Source organism: Mercenaria mercenaria, chromosome 3 (genome assembly GCF_021730395.1).
Source record: "Mercenaria mercenaria strain notata chromosome 3, MADL_Memer_1, whole genome shotgun sequence".
NCBI lineage: Eukaryota > Metazoa > Mollusca > Bivalvia > Venerida > Veneridae > Mercenaria > Mercenaria mercenaria.
In genome coordinates, this window is record NC_069363.1 from 15986917 (window position 1) to 16010651 (window position 23735).

Genomic DNA, 23735 nt, shown 5'->3' on the forward strand with positions numbered 1-23735 from the left:
AGCTGTCAGACCAAAGAAGTGTTAGGACCGAAAGACGTCACCTGAATAATGAGGAAAATATGCAAATGAGGTAAAGACCGAAACTGAGATCTGTACTAGTATATGCACAATGGAATTTGAACACTAACTTTTTTTTCAAATAACAGACATATGTAACTACTAGAAATGCAACCCAAAAGTATGGTTTTCTACCCAGGTGCCCGCTCGTGATGAAATAAAGCACGGAGGGGCACCTGGGGTCTTCCTCCACCATTAAAGCTGGAAAGTCGCCATATCATATATCATGTGTCGGTGCGACGTAAAATCCAACAACAAAAAAAAAAGTATGGTTATCAAAGTATTATTATATTTTAATTGAGCCGCACCATGAGTCTGGTCAGGATTCATACTGTTCACTCACGGTTTCTCTAATTGCAATAGGGTTTGAAAACGAATAGTATAGAGGCTGGTCTGGATCCATGCTGGTCGCAAATGCACTATGTTGGTTTTCTCATGGTGCAACTCAATTATAACACTAAGTATCCATGCAAACTAGCTTGCTGTAGATTTGCCAAAAACAAGTTCAATACTATACCAGGACAGAAGAAATCATTGCACGTTTGATTTTGTTTATCGGGTCCTTCGCATTTGGCCCCGCCATAGTAAGGGCCATCACATGTCCGGTTTCTCCACTGTATACCGCCGCCGCAAGTGACGTCACATGATTCCCAAGGTGACCATAAATTATAAACACCATCGACTTGAAATAGATTTACATACTTGTATTTATTTGTTATCAGTAGCTTAATATAGAATCTATGTAAGTTGCCAAAAGCCTTTAAATATTTCAATCTTATCAAAGCATATAGAATAATTATAGGTAATTAGACTGTATGCAAAAATAGGCTCAAGTTTTGCAGCGGAAATATTACAGTCGTGCAATATTATTCCGCGAAAAAAATGGGTAAAAGTTTCTCTATGTAAATCTCAAAATTTTATCACACACGCATATAGCTATTACATGACTTAAATAAAATTGGTTATTTACCCTAATTAAGAAAGAAAATAGCGCCGTTGTACCAAACTAAAGCGACAACGCACATGAAACAGACGTAAAAATTGGCGTCACACATCTGAGATGAAATTTTGGAATTTTTTTGTAAAACACGTATGTCCAAAATTGATGTTCTGTCTCATGTATAGTCCCAAGATCACTATGATCTTGTGACCTACTAATTTATTAGGAGGCAATGCATCTAGTGGCAACAGGTAATCACACTATGAAGTTTTTGGATTGTAGGTCAAAGCATCTTTTTAGTTACTGAGCAGAAACTATTCCCAGTGTGAACTTGACCTTTAACGTACTGATCCCAAAAACAATAGGAATCATCCACTCACCAAAAAGACAATCTTTCAAAACATTTTACTGAAAGTGGCCTAAAGAGTTCCTTAATTCTTGAAATGAAATTGAGGTCACTGTGACCTTGACCTTTGACGTATTGATCCCTCAGACGATAGGAGTCACCTACTGAAAATAGGCAATCATCGATGAAGTTTGACGACTGCAGACTAAAGGGTTCTGTAGTTTTTGAGCGGAAAATGTCTTCAGTCTGGACGCTCTGTAACCTTGACCTTTAACATACTTATCCACGAAACAATATACATGTAGGTCATCCACAGACCACAGCCAATCGTCTTATGAAAGCCCGACTACAAGTATTGTGAGACAGAGCTCTACGTATTGATAGGAAACCAAATGGTCTATCAACCGGAAGGTGGACATACGGTCGGAGTGGGCCAAAACAATAAAACCCTCCTTTTTCAAATGTGGGGAATGTATAAAAGTATGGACGTTTGCTGTCACATTGTAACTTCACGGAGTGTAAAAAAGAGGATGTAATAATTCAGAAATTGTGCTTTATGTATATGTCTTTAAAATCCTTTTTTCTAGTTGATAATATAAGTTTTTTTCAACGCCAGTTTCCCTTTTCAAATACGTATGCAAAGAAAAGAACAATTTACCTGGACGTGGAATCATTAGATTTTCATGATATTTTTCTTTGCTAGGCCTAATATTGTTCATAAAATGTTCAATGTATATAATATTGTTTAATTTGGTAAAGATGAAAACAATTAAACACACTAACTTGGACAGTTATGGCTGTTACAATCTCTCGAGTCCTCTAGAGGGTCAGTACAGTTCGCGCCGCCATAGAACGGACCGATACATGTCCGGTTACGCCACTGTATTCCACCGCCACATGTGACGTTACAAGCGTAGAATCCTGACCACTGAGACATCACACCGTCAACTGAAGAGATATTACCAGTCGATCTTGGATAAACTCCAGGACTCAGTTGCTCGAAATTTTAACAGGCGGTTAAGCTAAGGGTAGACTGACTTTTAGCTTTATATTTCGACATTTTAGAAGTACAAGAAAAAAACAAATGCATGAGTTAAGGACTGTGAAAACTAAAAGTCTTCAAACATAATACTAGTGGTGTTTTTTTTTCAAACCAAGAGTAATATATTGAATCAAAATTTAATCGTCGGATAGTTTATCAGCCGGTTAAAGTTTCGAACAACTGGACCAAGTTCAGATTTAAAAAGCCATGCCATAACAGGTAGTTCATGTTATAATATTTGAAAAACATGGGTTTAAAAGATTATACAAGAGCATCTTTAATTTTACAATCACTACCATATTTGAATCTCTCCAGCAATAACTGTTCGAAAAATTCTCAATTCTTGCCATTAATATAACACTAAAATAGTGAATATTGCAAACGTAAGGATATACTATCATAAACCTGTGATACTTGTTTTCCTATTTGGTACCAGTACAATTAACTTTCATAGTAATATTTTGTTTAAAAAATGACACATGACACTAACTTGGGCACTCAAACGTGTTGCAGTCCCTTGTTTCGTCAAAAGCGCCAGTACAATTTGCTCCACCGTAAAACGGTCCCGTACAATTCCTGAATCGGGACTGGTTTCCACCGCCGCACGTGACAGAACATTCTTCCCAACCGGTCCAGTCGGTCCATACTCCATCGACTGAAAACAAACGTATAGTGTTTGTTCGTTTTGTTTTTTACTTTTTAAACTTAGACAAACGACAAGTGTGATACTGATAAATCATAGACTGGGTTAACCTCTATGTTACACAAGTTTACAGGTAAGGGCCCGCTAAAAAGTTTCGTCCCTCGTCTCAAAATTCTGTAAAATATCCAAACCATCTGGTATGATATGGCCATATCTTTGCCGACCCTTTTATATGGACTTGTTAGTTCCTGCACACCCCCACCCGCCCCATCCCCTCTACGGACTAAAGGCCCAGGGTTCGAGTCCCACTCATACTGTGGTTTGTACTTTTTCTTATGAATATCTCACTCGTCAAGCTGTAAATGGATATTTGGCTAGCGGTAAAGTATAATTGGCTTTAACTGTATTAGAAAATAGGGGCGTTCAAAAGCTCTTTAAGTTTTACAAAAATGTTAATAACACTTATCTTCATGTTCTAAAACTACAAAGCAATATCCAACTAACTTGATGTATCAGAGTTTTGTTTAAAATGGTTTTAATTAAGTCTGCTTCTTCTATGGATGTTTATCAGAAATAAAGAGATTTCCTTCAAAAATTGAATTAAAATAAAAAGCTTTTCTCACCCGGACATTCATGAGTGTTGCAAGCTTCAGTTGACATATTGTGTCCCGGACATTCAGCCCCGCCGTAGAATGGTCCTTCACAATCACGTGACCTCCAGCGCGTTCCTCCGCCACACGTGACATTGCACGCGCTCCATGACGCCCATTCTTTCCAGACGCCATCCACTGAAAAAAAAATAATATGAAAAATAATGTCGTGTACTGTCGAATCATTTTCCCACGCAGATAAATATGGACGAAAAAAAATTATTTCGGTAACTGGTACCAATTATTTTCTTGAAAAGCATCAAATATTAACTGCACAGCATAGCTTTTTCCGGTTATATCGTTATCGTTCCATGTTATTTCGGCTATTTTGTGCATTCCATAGAGGATATTTGTTTGTTTAAGTGTAAGATCGAAATATATTTCACCGAGTGAACACTATAATGCAATATTTTCACGAGTGGCGCAGCCACGAGTGAAAATGTAAATTATGGTGTTCACGAGTGAAATACATTTCGATCTTGGTTTAAACAGTATTTATTTAGAAAACTGCACATATAACAATATACATGAATTTGTACATGAATGGATTAGAAAACAAGTTTACAAAAACTTATAATTATGAATTCTTCTCCATTGAGAAATATTTACACAAGTACAAAGATGCGTTAGCAACATGGTCGTGTAACAAATGCAGATGAGGTACGAAAGAGAAACTTTTGATGGTGGGATTTAGAAAAGATGAAATACTACGACAATATATGCATATTATTAGGTAGCAAAAAGTGAGTTTTTTCAATAGGTAGACATTAAGAATTTTGAAAAAGAAAACAACAAGAGTGCGCGGATAAAAAAACAAACACAGTAAATTCAGCACACGGTTACAAGGATGGTCACTGGGTAGGTCGTCTGATTAAGATTACATATCAAAGCGCTTTGTTGATAAGATGAATTTTTGTACTTTGACAAAGAGAAGGGTGTTTTCGTTAAGTGATAGGTGTTCGTTCCCGAACAAGAGGTTATTAAGGGTCCGCGGCCATGGGATATCTGAAAGGAACCGTTGGCGTAATTGTATATAGTTACTGCAAGTAAGTAAATAATGGCTAACAGTTTCGACCGATCCACAGGTGCACAACGGTGACTCTACAATCGACCTTCTGTACAAGTCATGATTTAAAGAACTGCATCCCAGTCGCAGGCGAGCGTGGAGGATTTGACAAAGACGGGTACCAGAGTTGTAGTATTTGGGGGTTCGCCGTGGGGTACGGTTGAGAGAAGCCTTAAATGCTTCTATTGTCGTGCTTGTGCGGACGTCTTCAGATAATGAGTTCCATTCCTGGATAGTTCTTGGAAGAAATGAACTAGAGTATAGAGTTGTGCGAGGGCGGAGAGGTGTTATGTCATTGGTATGCCTTAGGTTGTATTGGGGCTGTTTACTTGGTGGCAGAAGGTTACAGAGATAATCAGGACAAAGATTATTTTTCATTTTAAAAAGAGAGATGAGTCTATGTTTTTTCCGTCTAGATTCAAGAGTTTCCCAACCGAGGTCATGGATAAGTTTTTGCAAATTACATAATTTAGTTGCCCCGGCAACGATTCTGGCTGCTTCATTTTGGACGGACTCAACTTCCTTGCTTAGATCGTTCGAGCAGTTGTCCCAGACAACGTCAGCGTACTCTAGAAGAGGACGGATAAAAGAAATATACATACGCTCTAGACATGATCGGTTCAGAAAGTATTTCAGCGACCGAAGCATGCCAATTCTTGACCACGCTTTGTCGAGCGTCACTGAAATGTGGGCCTTCCAACGTGCTTCATGAGACAGAGTAATTCCTAGATGTTTGTGTGCTTGAACTTCGGGGATCAAGGTGTTATTAAAAAGCAGGTCTGGATGATTGGGTTTTGCCGTCTTTCTTGAAAAGATCATGGATTCCGTTTTGTTAGGATTAAAGGACACAAGCCAGGATTTTGACCAGGAAAAGATAGTGTCGAGGTCTTTGTTTAATTTCGTTGCAGCAGATTCCGGAGTGTCGACAACAATATAAAGACTCGTGTCATCAGCGAAAAGCTTAATTTTACAGCCGATTTCCTGAACAATGTCGTTAATATATACAAGAAAGAGCAAGGGACCTAGTATAGAGCCTTGAGGAACGCCAGCTGGGACATGAGACCATGATGAAGAGAAATTTCTATATATTGGACCCACTGGCGCCTAGAGGAAAGATAAGAAGAAAACCATTGCAGTAATGAACCTCTCACGCCAAGACGGGATAATTTGTAAAGAAGACCGCGGTGCCAAACCCTGTCAAACGCTTTAGATATTTCACAAAACACAGCACGAACTTCTTTACCTTCATCAAGAGCACGGCATATGTCATTGTAAAGATAAGATAGTTGGTTGATTGTGGAGTCGCCTTTCACAAAGCCAGACTGGTTTGGTGTTAAGAGATTGTGCATGATTAAGTGGTTGTAAATATGTTTATGTACGCAGCGTTCCATCAGTTTCCCGATACAGCTGAGGAGTGAGATCGGTCGGTAGTTTGATGGTAAAGAGGGGTCAGACTTCTTAAAGATTGGAGTAACGTCAGCAAGTTTCCACTGTGACGGAAAGTTTGAGGAACGAAGGAGTGTATTAAAGAAGGTTGCCAGAGGCTGTGCCAAAGCAGGTGCACCTTCGCGAAGATGTCTAGGACTGACCAGGTCTGGACCAGAAGCCTTAGAGGGATCCATAGAAGAGATTACATCTGCGACATCTTCTTGAGTTATGTTGATGCTAGAAAGGACTGGTTCCACTGTGTCGGGAACTGGTGGAAGAGAGGCATCTTTATCATCAAGCTTGGATTGTGAGCAGAAGTAGTTATTAAGCAGTTCTACCTTATCTTGATCTGATGTTGCTTCTTGACTGTTGTGGTTAAGTGGAGGTAGACTATTTGGTGGTTTTTTTGTGGTAAGTTGCTTATATAGTTTGAACTAGTCTTTTGCACATATGTTGTCTGAGTTTATTCTTTCGATAAGTTTATTTTGATAATCTTGTTTGTAGTGTCTGATGGCTTTAGTGACGTCATTTCTGATTTTTCTAAATTTTGCCCAGATTGTTCCCGTGTTATGTTGTTTAGCTTTTTTATGAATCTTGTTGCGTTTACGTATGAGTTTTCGTATGTTATTGTTCATCCAAGAAACATCTGTTGGCCTTATAGTAACAGTGTTGTTAGGAATCACCTCAGACGCTTTAGAAATTATTGTGTCGGTGAAAGATTGAGCAACTAGATCAGGATTAGGATTCGATCTTACACTGAAACAAACAAATTTTCTATCTATTTTATGCATTTTAATAGTTTTAACCAAATTATATTCAGTTTGCCCGCACAACGTCACGTGATACGCACCATAACGTGATAATGTCGTGATGTCAGGATGTCTTTGTAGAAAAACTATAAATAGTTCTATTATGTTTTCTGATTTCTTTGACATTTTATTATGATAAAATGTAAATATTTATGATCCTTATTATTATTTTTTTAAATACATCTTAACCTTTACTGAAGAATATTTTTCAAGGAATTTCCTATCATTTATAATTCATATCATTTCGCATTCAAATGTATAGTTCCGTACCAGTGAAATATAAAAATGATATTTTCACTGTTTGAAACAGTGAAAATATCAATTTTATTTCACTGATAAATTTCAGTATTTCACAGAAGAGTATAAAATAAAAGTCTTTATTGGGCGGACAAATCTAATTAATTTTAGATTGAACTATTAGGCCTACACACATAAACCTTACGAAAGGACTCTCAAGGGTTTTCTCCTTAAATCTGTTTCTGACATCACTGAATATATCGAGGTTGAGCGCGAAACTATTATATCTTGTACTTTCTTTATAGGGAATCGATCCGATCCCTCTACGGTAACATGCGATTTACCGAATGAAATATACTATCGAATTAAAAAATGTGTACTTCCGGCACGTGCACAGAGCGTCTGACTTCGGAGTTTTGGAAGAATACGCGTTTTCCGTGTGCCTAATTAGCGTTCACATAACTTGTCCGAACCGCAACGTCTTGCACAACAGAACAGATATGTGCAGTGTTGTTTTTTTATTCCAAAATCTACATTTAAATTGATACAAACGCATATTTGTGGGCAAGCTGATGAACTGTAATGACTGAAAAGAAAACGAACGACTAAAGCGGTAAATACGAGATATTCCCCGCCAAGATTGAAAATAGCATAATCTCAACATCAAGAGGGATGAAGTTACGAGGAAGAAGAAGAAGAGAAGGCGCTACCGTGTGTTCTGCTGTTGCTTTATGGGATGAGGTGAAGTCGGATCGATTCCCGATTGAGGCAGTGCCTTATTTCATATTATACAGTTACAATAGTTTCGCGCTCAACCTGGATATAAAATCGATAACATAACATTTGAATAATTCAATGTCAGTTGAATATATTTCAGACTAAAATTACAAAGCAACTAGAGCTGCTTTTTAGAAAAGCGCATGCCTCCCACGACTGCCTAATCATCTGAATAGTTATGTATCTGAGTCAACCATGCACCAATGACCTAGAGTGCGGATACTGGCATCTGGCCGATTTGGCTAGATATCGAACTTGGCCGAGGACTTATTGGCAAACACATTTTTGTTCAAGTTTGGTGAAGGTCGGATGAGAAATGTTCGACTTAGAGTGCAGACAAGATTTGTGACAGACAGACAGAGCGATTTTCGGTAATACAAGGGCCATAATTCTGAAGTGCCTGGGTCGATTTGGCTAGTTATTGAACTTAGCCGAGGACTTATTGGAAAACACATTTTGTTCAAGTTTGGTGAAGATCGGATGAGAAATGTTCGACTTAGAGTGCGGACAAGATTTGTGACAGACAGACACACGGACAGGAGTAAATCAGTATATCTCCCACCACAATGGTGTGGGAAATCAATAAGTCTCCCACCACAGTGGTGTGGGAGACAAAATTAATCTTTCAAATATTTTTTTTTAAATAATTGCAGACTTTAGTGTTGACATCTTCTGTCGTTAGTTAAGAGCCATGTCCCACCTCTGAATGATGAGACCTGTATACCTTGGTAATTACTCACCAGTTCCTATTCACCAAGCGGTAATTTTCTGTTTTCGCAAATGCATTTTACCATGAAAAGGGCGCTTTTACAAAATGAACAACCAAACAAAGCAAAACGAAATCAAGCTGCAACTAAATATAACCACTTTTGCATAGTATAATACATATTATTATTCAACTTTACAATATTACACACTGTATTAGATCAATTGCAAACATCATATGAAACAGACAGAGCTAATACAAAACATAACTGAGCCAATATGAGAAAAACAGGGCCAATACGAAAAAACAGGGCCAATACGGAATTCAAGTATTTTGATTGGTTCAAAAGAGAGGGCCAATACGGAGAAGCCACTTCCGTTTGATTTTTAAATGACGCCATTTTGTTTTACATCAGAGTTATAGATTACATTTTTTTTCACATTTTGATAAAAAAAAGTCATCCAACATGTTTGAATTTAATAACCAAGTATGACTGAGCGGGATGTACGTCTTCGGAGATTACAACGGTACTTTCGCTTATTCGGTATTGTGTAAAATGCAAGTGTTTCCTGTCAGAAATTCTAGCAGTTGTCAAGGAAAATAATAAGAAAATATGGAAACTCAGATTAATTAAAAGGATGAGACTTATCTTTAACAGACATTTTGATAGTGTGGACTATTTGTGCAATGATAAATAGCGATTCAAGTGCTGGAAAGTGGATGAATAAATTGGCGAACAAGAGTGTCAGTTGTGAACTGCAAACAATTTCGGATAAGAATTAAACGAGGCATGGGACTATATAATATGTGCTTGATTGGTTGTATTATCTTGATCAACACATATGTGTATAATTTTGTGTCTCGTTGCTTGCAGCCTAAAAGGAAACGACTTTTAAAGCAGTTTTTATCACAGTTCAAATGGTATGGTACTCGCTAAAGAAAATAAATAGGAATTCCAAAAAATAAGGTATGTTCTAGTTACTCTTGATTTTGTCGCATTAAAAGTATCTTTCAAAATTATTCTCAAGTACCTACATACAACTCATTCTGTTTTACTGGCGAAAATGATCATGATTTCTAAAATACGTCTAAACTGTAAACAACTTGTCAAAGACTGACACGATTTTTCACCTGAACGTGCATAGCTGTCATAAGGTAACTCACAGAGTTCTTATACTGTTACCGCCAACAGTTGAAAGTTGAATAATAATATTATCATTAATCAAGCGATTTCATATTGGCCTAGTTATTTGTCCTCGGGCAGTCGTATTGGCCCTCGGCCTACGGCCTCGGGCCAATACGACTACCCTTGGACAAATAACAAGGCCAATATGAAATTGCTTGATTAATAACATTATAGTATAATATTACAGATGTTAGCCGTATTGCTTCTGTAGAAGTATATACCACAGTACGATGCATGTAGATACTTTCTTTTTTCTCTTCTTTTCATTCAAAAGTATATAAATAGAAACAAAATCTTTGCAAGGAACTGCATTATGATTACCCTAAAAAAGTAAACGTTTCTCTGAAAATCGATGGAATACACGGAGACATTTTGTATTTAAAAGTATCTATAACAAGAGGACAGTAGCGCTACGCTCGACTATTCAAAAAGTTTGTCTCCAAAAAAGTTGAATGAAGGGGCATAACTTTGTAGAAATGCAAAACAAAGTTACTGAACCTAGGCACTGTATGTCAGATCACTACAGTGTGTGAAGTTTCAATCCATTTCAATTAGTGGGTATTGAGACACCAGCTTATAAAAGCTCAAAAAAGAACCATATCTTTATAAAAATGCAAAACTGTGCATCCCAAACGTATCCAAAAACTGTTAAGTTGAAAAATGGGAATAATTATGTAAAAATGCAAAATACAATTACTGAACCTGTACACTGCATGTCTAATCACCACAGTGAACAAGTGTGTTGTTTTAATCAAAAACCATAAGGGATAGTGAAATATCACCTTAAATGCAAAAAGAAACTTAACCCAAATGTACTAGATCGAAAATCGGACATAAGATTTAGAAACCTGTCACTACATGTCAGTTCATCAACGTGAACTACACTCATAGACTTTTATAATCGGTTACTGTTGTAATTGTGGTAACTTGGATAATATTTGAATTACACGACTGAAACTTACATTTGTTCCCTATTGCTAATATTCGTGAGGGTAATTTTCCATTAAAATGGCTTAAATCAACCATGTGTGATATACTTTAGTGTTTTATTTTCAGCGTAATCTTAACGAAATGTATAAAAATCATAGGTGACCGATTATAAATGTCTATGAGTGTAGTGCGTGAAGCTTCCGTTCATTCTAACGAACGGTTACCGAGATGTCAGCTTATATACAAAACTTAACCTAACTGGGACGCGGACGCAGACGCAGACGGCCAGCTGAGTGCAATGGCTCTACCTATTCTTAAAATAATCGAGCTTAAAATATAAAAAAAATACACTAACCTTCGTTTTCAAATGTTTTGACATTATTTCACAATATTCAAAAAAAGCGAGCTACAAAACAATATTTCTACAAAGCTTCCTATGTTATATATAACCATGGTTACAAGTTAGGATAGCGCTAATGCTACGCCTACTACTACTACAGGCGCATACCCGGGCACTCATGTATATTGCAGTTACGATTTTCTTGCTGCGGCCCGATGCAATCAATGCCGCCATGTAAAACGCCATAGCAGACTCGAACCCGCAGCTGCTTGCCGCCACCGCATGATTTTGAACAACTAGACCAAACTTTCCAAGAACCCCATTCACCGTTGACTTTTTTTTTCAGAATAGAGAAAAATAGTTAATAAAATAGACAGTGAAAAAATGCTTAAAATGTGAAAATATACGAAGATGATAAAAGGTTTTATGAATAAGAAAGAAATGTGACAGAAATGTATAACGGTGTTGGAAAAATGTAGGCTGAAAATTCATTCAAAAAGTTTAAGAATACGAACAATTGTCTAGAATAAAACTACAATGACTTGTGCAATAGAAACTTCTTGAGCACAGTTGACTCGAGTACATACCAGTCAGCTCTTTAAATATAAGCGCAGAAGGTATGAGTAGTTAAATCTTTATGTAATATTTTCATTGCATACATTTGAGTATTTGTACTTTGATGTACATTCTAAATGTCAAATGAATTTCATATTTCAAAGAAACATTTCTAATTTCTTGGCATATAAATTTGACTGGCTATCAAGATATTCATAAAATGTTGAATGCGAGTAATAACAATAATAATAATGAAAGTTACAATGATAATCAAAATAATACTGATAGAAATTTTAATTAGAACAAGGACAGTTATAGCAATAATAGTAATAAAAATATTCTCCAAATATATTTTTGGATTTATAATTCAAAAAGGCCGATTTAATATGTATAAAAATTGGCTTTAAGAAGAATTCAATCCAGATATTTTTCTTCCCATATATATATCAAATGGTATCTGTAAGGCAAATTTTGATAAAATTACTTGATATATATTATATAATTGAGTATTTCAAAGGCTGAGACAAGTCATGCGCAATTGCCTCCTAATCAAATGCTAGTATATATACATGTTTCCTTTGCAAAATTCATTAAGATCTACTGCCAGCAAAAATATTATTGGTACGCAACGGAATCAACATTAATTGTGTGTGTACATTTGCAAATTTCTTACTTAACAAACCACCTACAGTCAACACATTTCTATCAGTAAATACTAAATTTATGAAAAATACCAAAAAGAGTAGCTACAAGGGAATGGACGTTTGCCTGACCACACAAAAGAAGAAACAAACGAATCTGTATCTAAAAATATTACCTGGACACTCATGTGTGTTGCAAGTCTCTTGTTCATCCCAAGGTCCTGTACAATTTGCACCACCGTAGTATGGCCCATCGCAGTCCCTAAATCTCTGTCGCTCACCAGTGCCGCAAGTGCGAGTACATTCTGTCCAGTTGCTCCAAGCCTCCCACACACCATCAACTGTTCAAATTGTATTATAAGAATTTAATATTTTCCGGCTTCCAGTCTACCAAAAGCATAAAAAACGCAGCAAAGCTTGGGTCAATGAATACAAATTCTGGCTTCTTTATTACCGGTCACATTTTTAAGTGAACTGAGTCGTATATTCTTACCCTAGGTTGCTACGAATATACAGTGAAATATTGATACAGGTTTTTTGGGTACCGATAAAATTCTTATCGAGGTAGCAAAATCAAACAGAAAAAGTAAATACATTCTATGGGTTAAACGGTAAAACAAAGTATTTGGAACAGGATACACACAGCAATACATGACTTAAATGCTTACCTGGACATTCATGAATGTTGCAGTCTCTAAACTCTTCTGATGGTCCTGTACAGTTTGATCCCCCGTGCGCAGACTCAGAACAAAACCGGAAACGACTTGAAGTTCCGCCTCCACACGTGACATTGCATTCGTTCCATTTCGACCAAAGCGTCCATGCTCCATCAACTGAAGAAAAACAAACTTTTAGAATAAAATTTGACTGCAGTATAGTTTTTATCAAAACGTACCGTGTAACCTCGATTTACGATAGAATTCTAGTTCATCAATCTGGAACTTACAACTGTTAATTTACAAACTTGGAACATATTCTTATCTTCTGAATGATACTTGCTCTGGGAATTTTGTATAGCATTTTGTAGCTCATTAAAGGTCCATCGCGGTTTCTTTTGTTTTAAATTCTAACATGCTTTCTGTAAAGTTGAAATAAGGTAGAAAAAAAACAAAGAAAAACGGCAGACTAACGAAGATAAGTGATATATCTGGTCATGCTAACCATCTGAAGTAACTAAATAACAAGTATTAATAAACTGTCATGACGCCACCGAATTCGCACTGGAAACATAAAATCAAATTATCTTACTATGATAAAAAAAACAATACTTCGCAATCAGTTTTGTTATTTGGAAGACCTTTTAGAAAATGTATAGCTTTATCAAAACTGAAATAAAACTTTATTTCCAAGGTTTACTTAATTTGGTATTCAGGTACGGTTATAAGAATTGTATTTTCAAGTGCCTGCCGTCCGCATGCAACAAGTGGATATAACCTAGAGCGCTAAGAGTAACAAATAGGACTATATCATCGCCATACCTTAAACACTGTTTTAATGACCCCTTCTTACCTGGACATGGATCTGTATTACAATCCTGAGATTCTTCAGTCAGCCCAGTGCAATTTGCACCATCGTGGAAGGGTCCGATACAACCACGTGTCCGGTTTTGTACCGATCCACCACATGACACTGGGCAATTGTCCCAAGCAGTCCATTCTTCCCAGACACCGTCCACTAAAAAGTACCAGAAATTAAATTATGTTTAGTCTAATGGCACTGAATGACAAATCAGAATGACTTCTTGGTATCATACAGGGGTAAAGTTTATTTCATCGTGGGAACAGAGTTCATTTTAATAAGATGAAAACGTTGAATAGTGAATACATTCCTCCGTCTAAACGGGAGCGCTACGACGGTTTGCGGCAAAAATGTCTACTAAACATAAACCAAGTCTTTCCCGAGCACTTGGCTAGAGATAGAAGCTCAAGATTTCAGTGACAGAAACGCAATAAACAAAGTCTAGAAATTAATTTCGGAGTCCTTCAAACTTCATGAAACTTTTGTTTTATATTAGTAACTAAAATTTTGAGATTTTTTTCTAAATCTGTTTTCGCAAAGAATGACAACTGAATACAAGCATTGCACGTATTGATATCTATTAGTTTACTATCCTTGTACTTAAACAATAGATTGGAAAATGAAAACGGGTTTTGAAAAATATGTTCTTGTTTTTGTGATTTTTTTCACAGTAAAGACAGTTAAGATATATTCGTCTGTGTTTGATTCAACATTGCTCTACTTTTAATTTAGGATTTTAAAGTGAAGATACAACATTTTGCTTGTAACAAAATGTCACATTGATGAACATAACAGGTAGGATAAGTAAAAGTGTATGTACATTGATCTGCATAACCGATGTCTGCTTGGACAGATAATTAATATTTATTCACGTTAAAACGCGTGGATATCGGACACCTTGCACTTTCACAATATCATTTTACAAATCATTGTAATAGAATATATTTGCATAAAATAAAAAATACGTTAAGAATTGTATTTAGTTCCAACAACTCTCCGTTTTGTATCTAACAGAACGGTTAGATTATTTCTTGAGAAAATAAACAAACAGATATAAAACACATACAGATATATCAATTATATTCATAAAATAGCTTATTGACAATATCTTACCGGGACACCAACGAAGGAAACAATTTTCTATTTCGTGACCTGCTCCAGCACAGTCATCCCCGTCGTAATACGGTCCGTCACATGTCCGGTTTCTGGTACGTGTCCCGTTCTCACAAGTTGTGCTACAATCGGTCCACAATGTCCACGGATTCCATACTCCGTGAACTAAAATAAACGTTCGTTAATATTTGTTCTTCCTAAATCAAGTACAAACCTGTCTAACAGGTGTTGTACACTACATGTGTTTACTATGCCTGGCTATAAGCTCCTGTGTGCTCTGACACCACATTATGAAAACCTACTCATATTGTGTTCTTTTTTACCTACAATTCTTCTGGATTTTGAAATCATACCACTTTGAATCCAATAAAATGAAGACAAAAAAAACGTGACTTTATCTGAGTCTATTATTTGTTTAAATGATTTGAAAACTTTTTTTAACTTTTTATGGATTTACGAGAGCCAAGGTAAATGAACATATTCTCTAATAATCAGCGTTGTTGTAACCAACTGAATATGGGTAATGTGGTATAATTTCAACTTTCAGAATGACAATGTGACTGATGCAACATTGATAGCTTTTAAAGGTATAATATTTCTATAAGCCATGCAAAGCAATAGAAGCCAACATTAGCTTAACAAACAAGTCGCTTCACAAACATTTAAAGCGAGGATTGGAAGTATAAAGTAAGTCGCGAAATCTGGTGACAGTTATTTTCAGAATATTGCTAGATATATATGGTACAGCTTTTTGAAATATATTTAAAGTTGAGTTTCTACATTTGACAAACAAATGTGATTTATCACCAGTTTTCGCACGAGAGAAGACAAATTCAGGGGAACAGGAATTAGTGTTTCGGTGTTGTTGTTTATTTTTTCGTTTAAAAGGGGACGGGAAATAAGTGAACATTGGGATGGAATAGGGGTCCAACGGAATACCTGGACAATCGCTTGAAAAACAGCCCTTTGTTTCATAATCAGGGCCTTCACAAGGAGCCCCATCAAAGTACGGACCGAAGCATGTGCGGTTCCTAAACGCGCTGCCTCTGCCACAAGTAAGACTGCAAGCAGACCACTCCGCCCATTCTCCGTATATACCATCAACTGAAATGAAGGTTCAGATGTTACGTAAATTGCCACGTATAACTTCACAAGGACGGAACAATGTCCTTAGCTTCAGTGTAAAATAGAAGTAAACTTGCGTTTCTGAAAAGTCATTGACTAATTTATAGGATTACGACCTATAATATACTTAAATAATATATAAATGTCTATCCAAAGACCGAAGGATAGGAATGCCTTTCTGGAACGGACCTGAAAACTTTTTAGCCCTTGGTTTTTGACTGATGATTTTTAAACGAAGCGCATCCCTATACTTCATATAAACATACGTAATTCAATTTATCCAATAACAGTCTGCTACATCTTTTCTTTTTCAAGTATGTGCACAGCTCTTTTAAGACAATCTGTAGCCTATACTACCACAACTTGACACAAATCCAAGGTCCATGTTTCATGGTCCATATTCATCAGTTTTCTTAGCATTAAACTTTACAAAGCTAAAATTTCTTTGTGCGCAGTTATCATTAAATTAGCATAAAACTTTACATGAATTTTCCTATTACAACTAAAGCAAACGCAGGGTAATACAAACTACGTTACAGAGTTATTAATTGTTTAGTGGGGGAGACCGGGGATAGTTGTTACATTTTTCATATTTTATATTGCATCGGGTGAATTATTTAACCGATTTTGTCCAGCTTATAATCTTTGTAAAGCTCATTCATTGCAGTTTTCAAACTTGTACTATTATTTCTAAAACGAAGAATATTTCTATCCGATAAAGATAGTTGTATCATGTTGGTGAAATGTAACAACTTACCCCACCGTTGGGGTAAATTGTTACAGCGTCTGGGGCAAATTGTTACAATAAGCAATTTTACAATTTTACAATTTCACAAAGAATTAAATTTTTACAACACAACAGTAAACATACAATGCTTTCTAATCTGTTTATAGCATGTATAACACAGCATTTTCATTTCACAAATGAATCATTTCATAGAGCCTTGGAAGTTAAACAAAACCTTGCTAATTTCAAACCGTACAGGTCCATACTCTATTTTTTCAGCATTAATGCAAGCCTGAATAATGCTATAGGCCCCTACTATTTACTGAAACTGCTTCTTGTATTTTTTGTATCTATTTGCATGTATATAGGCAATACAATATGGTTAAATCAAAACAACTCTTCCATTTCTCCATCATATCCACAATGATGACAAATAGGACGTTTACATCTGTTTACATTTTTCTTTTGTTTTGTTGCTTTCTGTTCTTTACTTTTGAGCACTTGTTTTGTTCATTTTTAGCAAATTTTCCACAGTTTCATGGTGAATTCTTAATTTACTATGTTTTACTATGTAAGCACTCTTTTCGGGCTTATCTGTCAGAAGAGCTCTTTTACATTCTTTCGCCATCCAACAGTCATTCTAAATTGGCATTTCTTATCTGGAGAAAACGCAGGCCTGCTGTAGTTGTTCGCTGCTCTTAGTGCACTATTAGATTTTATTGACGCCACTGTAATGTTCATTTCTATTCACACCAATCAGAACAAGATATATATATCTCCACTGAATACGACATCTTCATAGACAAATTGCAATAATGTTTGTATCGCCAGAGGAGCTCTTATGGTTTAAGATAGCAGAGGTGCCAATGCAGCTACACAAAGTCGACAATATAAGGTATACAGCGCTTAATATCGTCAGTTACATTTTGGCCATTTGAAAAATCTATTTAGTAACTGGCATGGTCATTTCACTTCATTTTCAGTAGTATGCGCATGGGGTAGTTGTCATCTCTGCTATTCAATGTAACTACAGCATATAGCCAACAATGTCCATCCCCATATGCAGATTCCTGGTTCAATCGGGCATTTACTATAACAAAAGTAGTGTTCTGGTTTCCCTTGTCTCAAACAGGAAGGTCTAATACGGTTGTTCCAATCTCAAATAAAGATTCTCTTGTGAATCTTCTCTTTGGGGTCAACTGGTAGTATGTACCAACGTGCCCCGCACTAATTGTAACAAAATGCCCCGACCCCACAACGCGTGACAATATCTAACGTAGACAACTCAGAGAAAGCATGTAACCTCTTGAGGTTTTACGATATTTAGCACAATTCCTTGCTTAATCCAACAACATTTTTAAAGTTTTATATATATTTCAAGTGTGCACATGAACCAAAAATGTATGAAAAACTCGAAAATTTACTTACGTCGCCCAAAATCTAGCTTTTTGTTCTATTTTTCAAATAACTGTCACCAAGTTAAATAACGCATCCGTAAAAGATGGCGACTTTTAAAACTAACAAACACGCATAATCTGTGACTTTATATGATGCGTCATCACTTCAATATTTGCAATGTAACAACCTACCCCATGTAACAACTATCCCCGGTCTCCCCTGCTCTTAAGTGCTCAAATAAGTCACGTTTTCAAGGATTATCTCCATTTTTCAAAAGAAATTAGAAAACGACGATGGCTTACTTGGACAAAGATCTTCATTGCATTTTTGTTTCTCATCAGCATCGCCTACACAATCAGCCCCGCCATAGAACGGACCCGTACACGTACGGTTGCGTGTCTGAACACCAGATCCGCAGGTCTTTGTGCACTCCGTCCAGTTTGACCACAACTCCCAAACGCCATCAACTGTAAGCATTGAAAGAAAATTGATATTTGCAAATATAGCCAAAAGTATGGTAACTTTGATATCCTTTTAAAGACAATAATAAGACTTTTTATTGCTCATACAATTATAGGTTGTTAGATTTGTATCGAGAAATATGCGCGAGTCCTGTGCACAGCGGTAATATTGCGCGGCAAAAGAACGAGTGCATATTTCTCGATGTAGATCTAATAATCTTTTTATTACATACACATACTACACTTATGATTATTATATAAATGATATAATTTGTTCTTTAGCCTGAGTAAAATTGAAAATATTGTCGTTAAAGAACTTTAAAACGCGACGGAATGCATGAAATTGACGTCACAAATAACGTAACGCTCCCGATATGAAATTTGAACGTCAATATGGAAAAATATTGACGTTTCAAGTTCCACTGTTATTTAACGGAGTTTATAAATGAGTAAGTAATAACATAGAATATGTCCCTGAAATACTTTGTACTTCGGATTCGCTCTAGAGAAAATAAGAGCGTCTTTGATTGTAAATAGTACCTAAACGTCACCCCTCGCCCAAAGACTCAAATTATTTATTTGTAAACATATCTAAAACGTAAGAAGTCAGCTTCAAAGTAAAGAAACGTTCAGTAAGCTTATAGATCCGTAAAGTCTGTAAGAATATATAATCAGAAAATGTTAATAAAGCAATAAAAACAAATAGTATACAAAAATAGTATTGAGATCAGGTTGATGGAAGACCCTTTACTATGCAATGACATAAATAAGTATTTCTATTTATACTAAATTATGTTTGTGATGTAATACTAAATCGTGATCGTTAATTGGTTGGAGTATATGAAAGATCTAGAGTCCACTTTTTCATAAAAACGTTATACTTATTACATAAATATGCAAGAAATATAGATCTAGGCTCATCTGAATATAAAACAAAAATATTAATGCAGAATATTGGTGATCGTACGATTGATAAAATTTATGTGAACGCTAGAACTTTCAATAAATGCATGTGCTGGAAATATATATTAGTTTTGTTCGGTTATTAGTTTAACATTTATATACACTGGTTTCACATCGCTTTTCTATAGGCTATATTAGACAAACCCGTTCGTTTTTAATCATCATCTTGAAACCAAAAGCTGAAAAGTGTAAACATAAGAATTTCTTTATCATGCAAACATACACTGTAAAAACGAAAAGTTTAATGATTATAGTAATTGCATTCAGACAATAAAAGCAAAATTAGTAACAAATCTCTACTTTTCATGCATGTACTACAAACTTCTAAACGAAGTAAAAATGTTCCTTTGAAAAGTCACATACACCTCTTGAAAGGTTTTAGAAAACAGCTGCGTTACCTTATTTATTAAGGTACTCCTGTAATATTTAGAATTGTTATTTTCTAAGAGCAATACCTTCACAAGGAAAACATGTTATATTTTGTTTGGTTATTTCTGCAAAAAATATAAATTATAAAAGTAATTATAACCTCTTTGTAATAATATAAAATCTACTGAAGTTTGATATGGCACCAGGCCAGTTTCGACAACATATTCAAATTATGCTCTTGGTCAACTGAGCGGTGTGCAGAAGTATGACAAAATTTGTATGTTTATACACTACAATATCGAAACTATTGAAACACTCCAGGTGCTCGACCGTGATGGTCAATGATCACACAAAAAGCCTAGATTTTACAATGTGTCTACCTAAATGATTAGTTTTTGAAATTGTAGTGTTTCATAGGTGTGGAGCAGTGTGGATTTATAAAAATTATTAGGTCTTTGGACACTGTTCCACATTATGGGATGTTAGGACGTCCTTAAAGTTAGAATGACCGGGAGTGGAAATTCATCTACCGGCTCAGTAAGCTATTTTAGTACGTAAAAGTAGTACGAAATAGGGCATTTCAGTTACTGATTTGAACGCTAAAACATCTGACGCCGTGAACCCGATATGAGGAAGTAATCAATCTTGTACAAATGAATATTGCATTGACATAACAAAATACCATATTCAGGTGCAAAATTAGTTAGGAAGTCGGGTTACCAATTCTGTCATTATTGTATCTAATAGAAAACCGAGTAAAACACTGTTGATATTTCAATCACAGTCATATATATTAAATAATATGGAAATATATCTGTAGTAATGCATTCTCTCTTTCTGACTGTCCTCAGTGTCATTTTAAGAGGATTCATAGTTTTACAAAGTGATAAGAAATAACTTTGAATTGTATCACTTTTGTACATATAATTTGATTGAACCTCTTTTTTGTCTTGCTGTGATTTTATCGCTCTTAGAAAATGGTTGTGGTGTGTAGCTTATCACAAAATATTACGGGTATATTAATAAATTCTAAAATCATACAGAAGATACATAGATGACAGATTCCATTTAAAATTGAAAATTTACGGTCCGGCTAAAGAGATAAGAACATTTATATGATAGTCAATTTACTATCGGATTTAGCAAACTGTCAAGCCTATTATTAAAACGAATCCATACATTTATATCTTTATATTATTAGCGTTATCAGCTACACCTGAATAGGATCTGTAAAACAATTAATCTGTTTGTTTGACCTTGACATTTAAGCTGCAAACCTAGCTCTCGAAGTCAGAAGTACGTTAAGACCTAGTAGACAGCGGTGTACTAGACAATGATAAATTATTTTACCTCCAAATATGACAATGGCATTGGAGTAATAAGTTACAATACTGTGAGCTATTCTCAAAATCTTTTGATGACTGTCAAATATATGAAACATTTGGTTGATATTTCTTCCTGCTTTTCAAGTCCCTTGATGACTGACGGGCTGAACAAAAACCAGACTCCCTTAGTTTTTTAATTTCTATGTTTGACCTTGATCTTGAAAATTGGTTTATATGAACCTTAAGCACAAAATGTTATCATATCATGTCGAACATCTGCATATATTATCACGAAACAGGGCCTATAGAACCTTTGACCTCTTTGTATAACATTAGAGCCACTAACATGTGTTATGTGTGCAACACGTTGACCCTGTGTTCAGTTTTCTGAGCGACAATGTTCTGGTCAGTACAGAAATAAGATAACGGAAGGACTGATAAAGGACAGAACGAAAAACTGTGCGATTACTAAATACAACCTTCCGGTGTCATAAAATACAACCGTAAATAAAATCAGTATCCATTTTATAACAGATTTCATGACAGAAATAAAATGGTATCAACGCCAAAAAAAAGGTTACTTTCTTCGTTACAATATTGTATGATATGCATCTTCAAAATAAGCACAATTCAAATTGCAGAGGAAAATAAGTTTTAAAAATCATGCAATAGTATGACTTAAAACAAATAAGCGCTGGCTAATCCTAACAGAAATGTGTTAACTATAGTCTGAATTGTACGTATTTGATTGAAATTAAACACTGACATTGTCTTTAAAGAACGGTTGGGGGCAAGATGGAAGCCAAACTGACAACTTTATTAATTTTTTAAATAAAGACTTCTAAAATCAAAATCATTTGCACTGTTTTCATAGGGTTATTTTACCTTTATTTGTTTCTATTCCCGTGAAAATAAAGTTATGGGGCAAACGTTAGGGACAGCCAAAACGTATTTTGTCCCCTCCCCCACTCGAAAAATGTCCCCTAGTCCCCCTCCTGTGATGTTATGTTTCGATGCACCCGGCGTGCGCTTACTATCTCCATGTGAACACATACAGCTGCGTTTCAATAACTTTGTATATATGCATTTATTTGCAAAAGTCTCTACCATCCTTTAGATAGGTCTGAATAAAGTGAAATGGAATGTTCTCTATGATCTCTTAAAGGACCAGAAATGTAACAACTCTGTGGCTAAGTACCAGGAGACTTTGAGTATTGTTTTCTGTTAACTGACAGGATTTTCTATGTTTGAAAACTGTTTCGACAAATACACATACTAATGAATCATTACTAATATGTTTCTTTTATGTAAAAGGAGTCTTGGATTATCTGAAGACAATTCATACTTGCATATTTTATTGATTCCTTAAACAAATTTACATTTATAGAATACCACAGAATGTTGAAGTTATAGCACAGCAGTCCCGTTTTCACCTGCATCTGAAACCAACTATGTAAAAATGCACGTTTGTCTCTTATGACATCTTTAGATATTTAACTATACCAAATACAGTTTTACAAATAGAAATAAGTTTGGGTTGTGCACATCTATTCTGAAGAATTTCTTACTTTCAAGAGTTCATAAAATATTAAAATTAAAGATATGATATATTTTGAAGTTCGTGTCAGAAAAAAATCATTTGTTAATTGTTTATGTCTTTTTAGACCAGAATGCATTTTCAACTATTTACAAAAAATGTACCATTATTTCGGAGTAAGCCATAAGGATATTCTCCTCTAAGCACAACAGGAAGATGATAGGTAGCAAAGACTTTTACAATAAATGCATATGTACATAATTGATGAGACACACCTGTACATTACAAAAACAAAACATGTATATTTTTACAGGTCTCACGTTATACCGGACTATGAATCATAGCATATATCAATTGTCTACGTAGGTGTTTGTTGTTAAAGTCTGCTAAACTAGTAACAATACATCAAATTTTACGCCAAATCAAATATCATTATGAGATCAAATATCTTTCATGTGAATTGTGTAACCTACTAAGTATGTATTAGTCATCTTTTGTAAGGCCCTGTAGTTTGAGAGCAACTGAGAATTTCAGTTTTACGATCCAGGATTTCCGAAGTAGGAAGTACAGAAAATGATTTACCATCTAGTAGCACTACTTGTTTTTCTCTAACCTGGTCAATGGATGATATATTCAAACATTACAAAATAAAAGAAATATACCGGGACAGTCAATAGTGCCACATTCCTTTATTTCCTCATCCTCGCCCTCACAGTCAGCGCCGCCATTCATTGGTTGATGACAAGTTCGTTGACGTCGTGAAACTCCGCCTCCACAGGATACATTGCAACTGGACCATGACATCCATTGTTCCCATTCACCATCAACTGAAAAATGTTGTATAGA

General features: G+C 35.6%; 1 protein-coding gene across 3 annotated transcripts in view; it reads right to left on the reverse strand.

Annotated features, from left to right (window-relative positions):
- The window catches only part of LOC123525901 (SCO-spondin-like), a 62316-nt gene that overhangs the window by 13572 nt on the left and 25009 nt on the right, over positions 1-23735 (reverse strand). For 2 of the 3 annotated variants that reach the window (XM_053537917.1, XM_053537915.1), the window contains exons 13-20: positions 14985-15149; positions 13863-14027; positions 13022-13186; positions 12530-12694; positions 3652-3816; positions 2876-3040; positions 2127-2291; positions 575-739 (exon numbers count right to left, since the gene is read on the reverse strand). In XM_053537917.1, the coding sequence (XP_053393892.1) occupies positions 575-739; positions 2127-2291; positions 2876-3040; positions 3652-3816; positions 12530-12694; positions 13022-13186; positions 13863-14027; positions 14985-15149 (1320 nt within the window). Of the gene's footprint in view, positions 1-574; positions 740-2126; positions 2292-2875; positions 3041-3651; positions 3817-12529; positions 12695-13021; positions 13187-13862; positions 14028-14984; positions 15150-15923; positions 16089-18536; positions 18702-23551; positions 23717-23735 lie in introns of all 3 variants that reach the window. The other variant, XM_053537918.1, reaches the window with a different exon arrangement.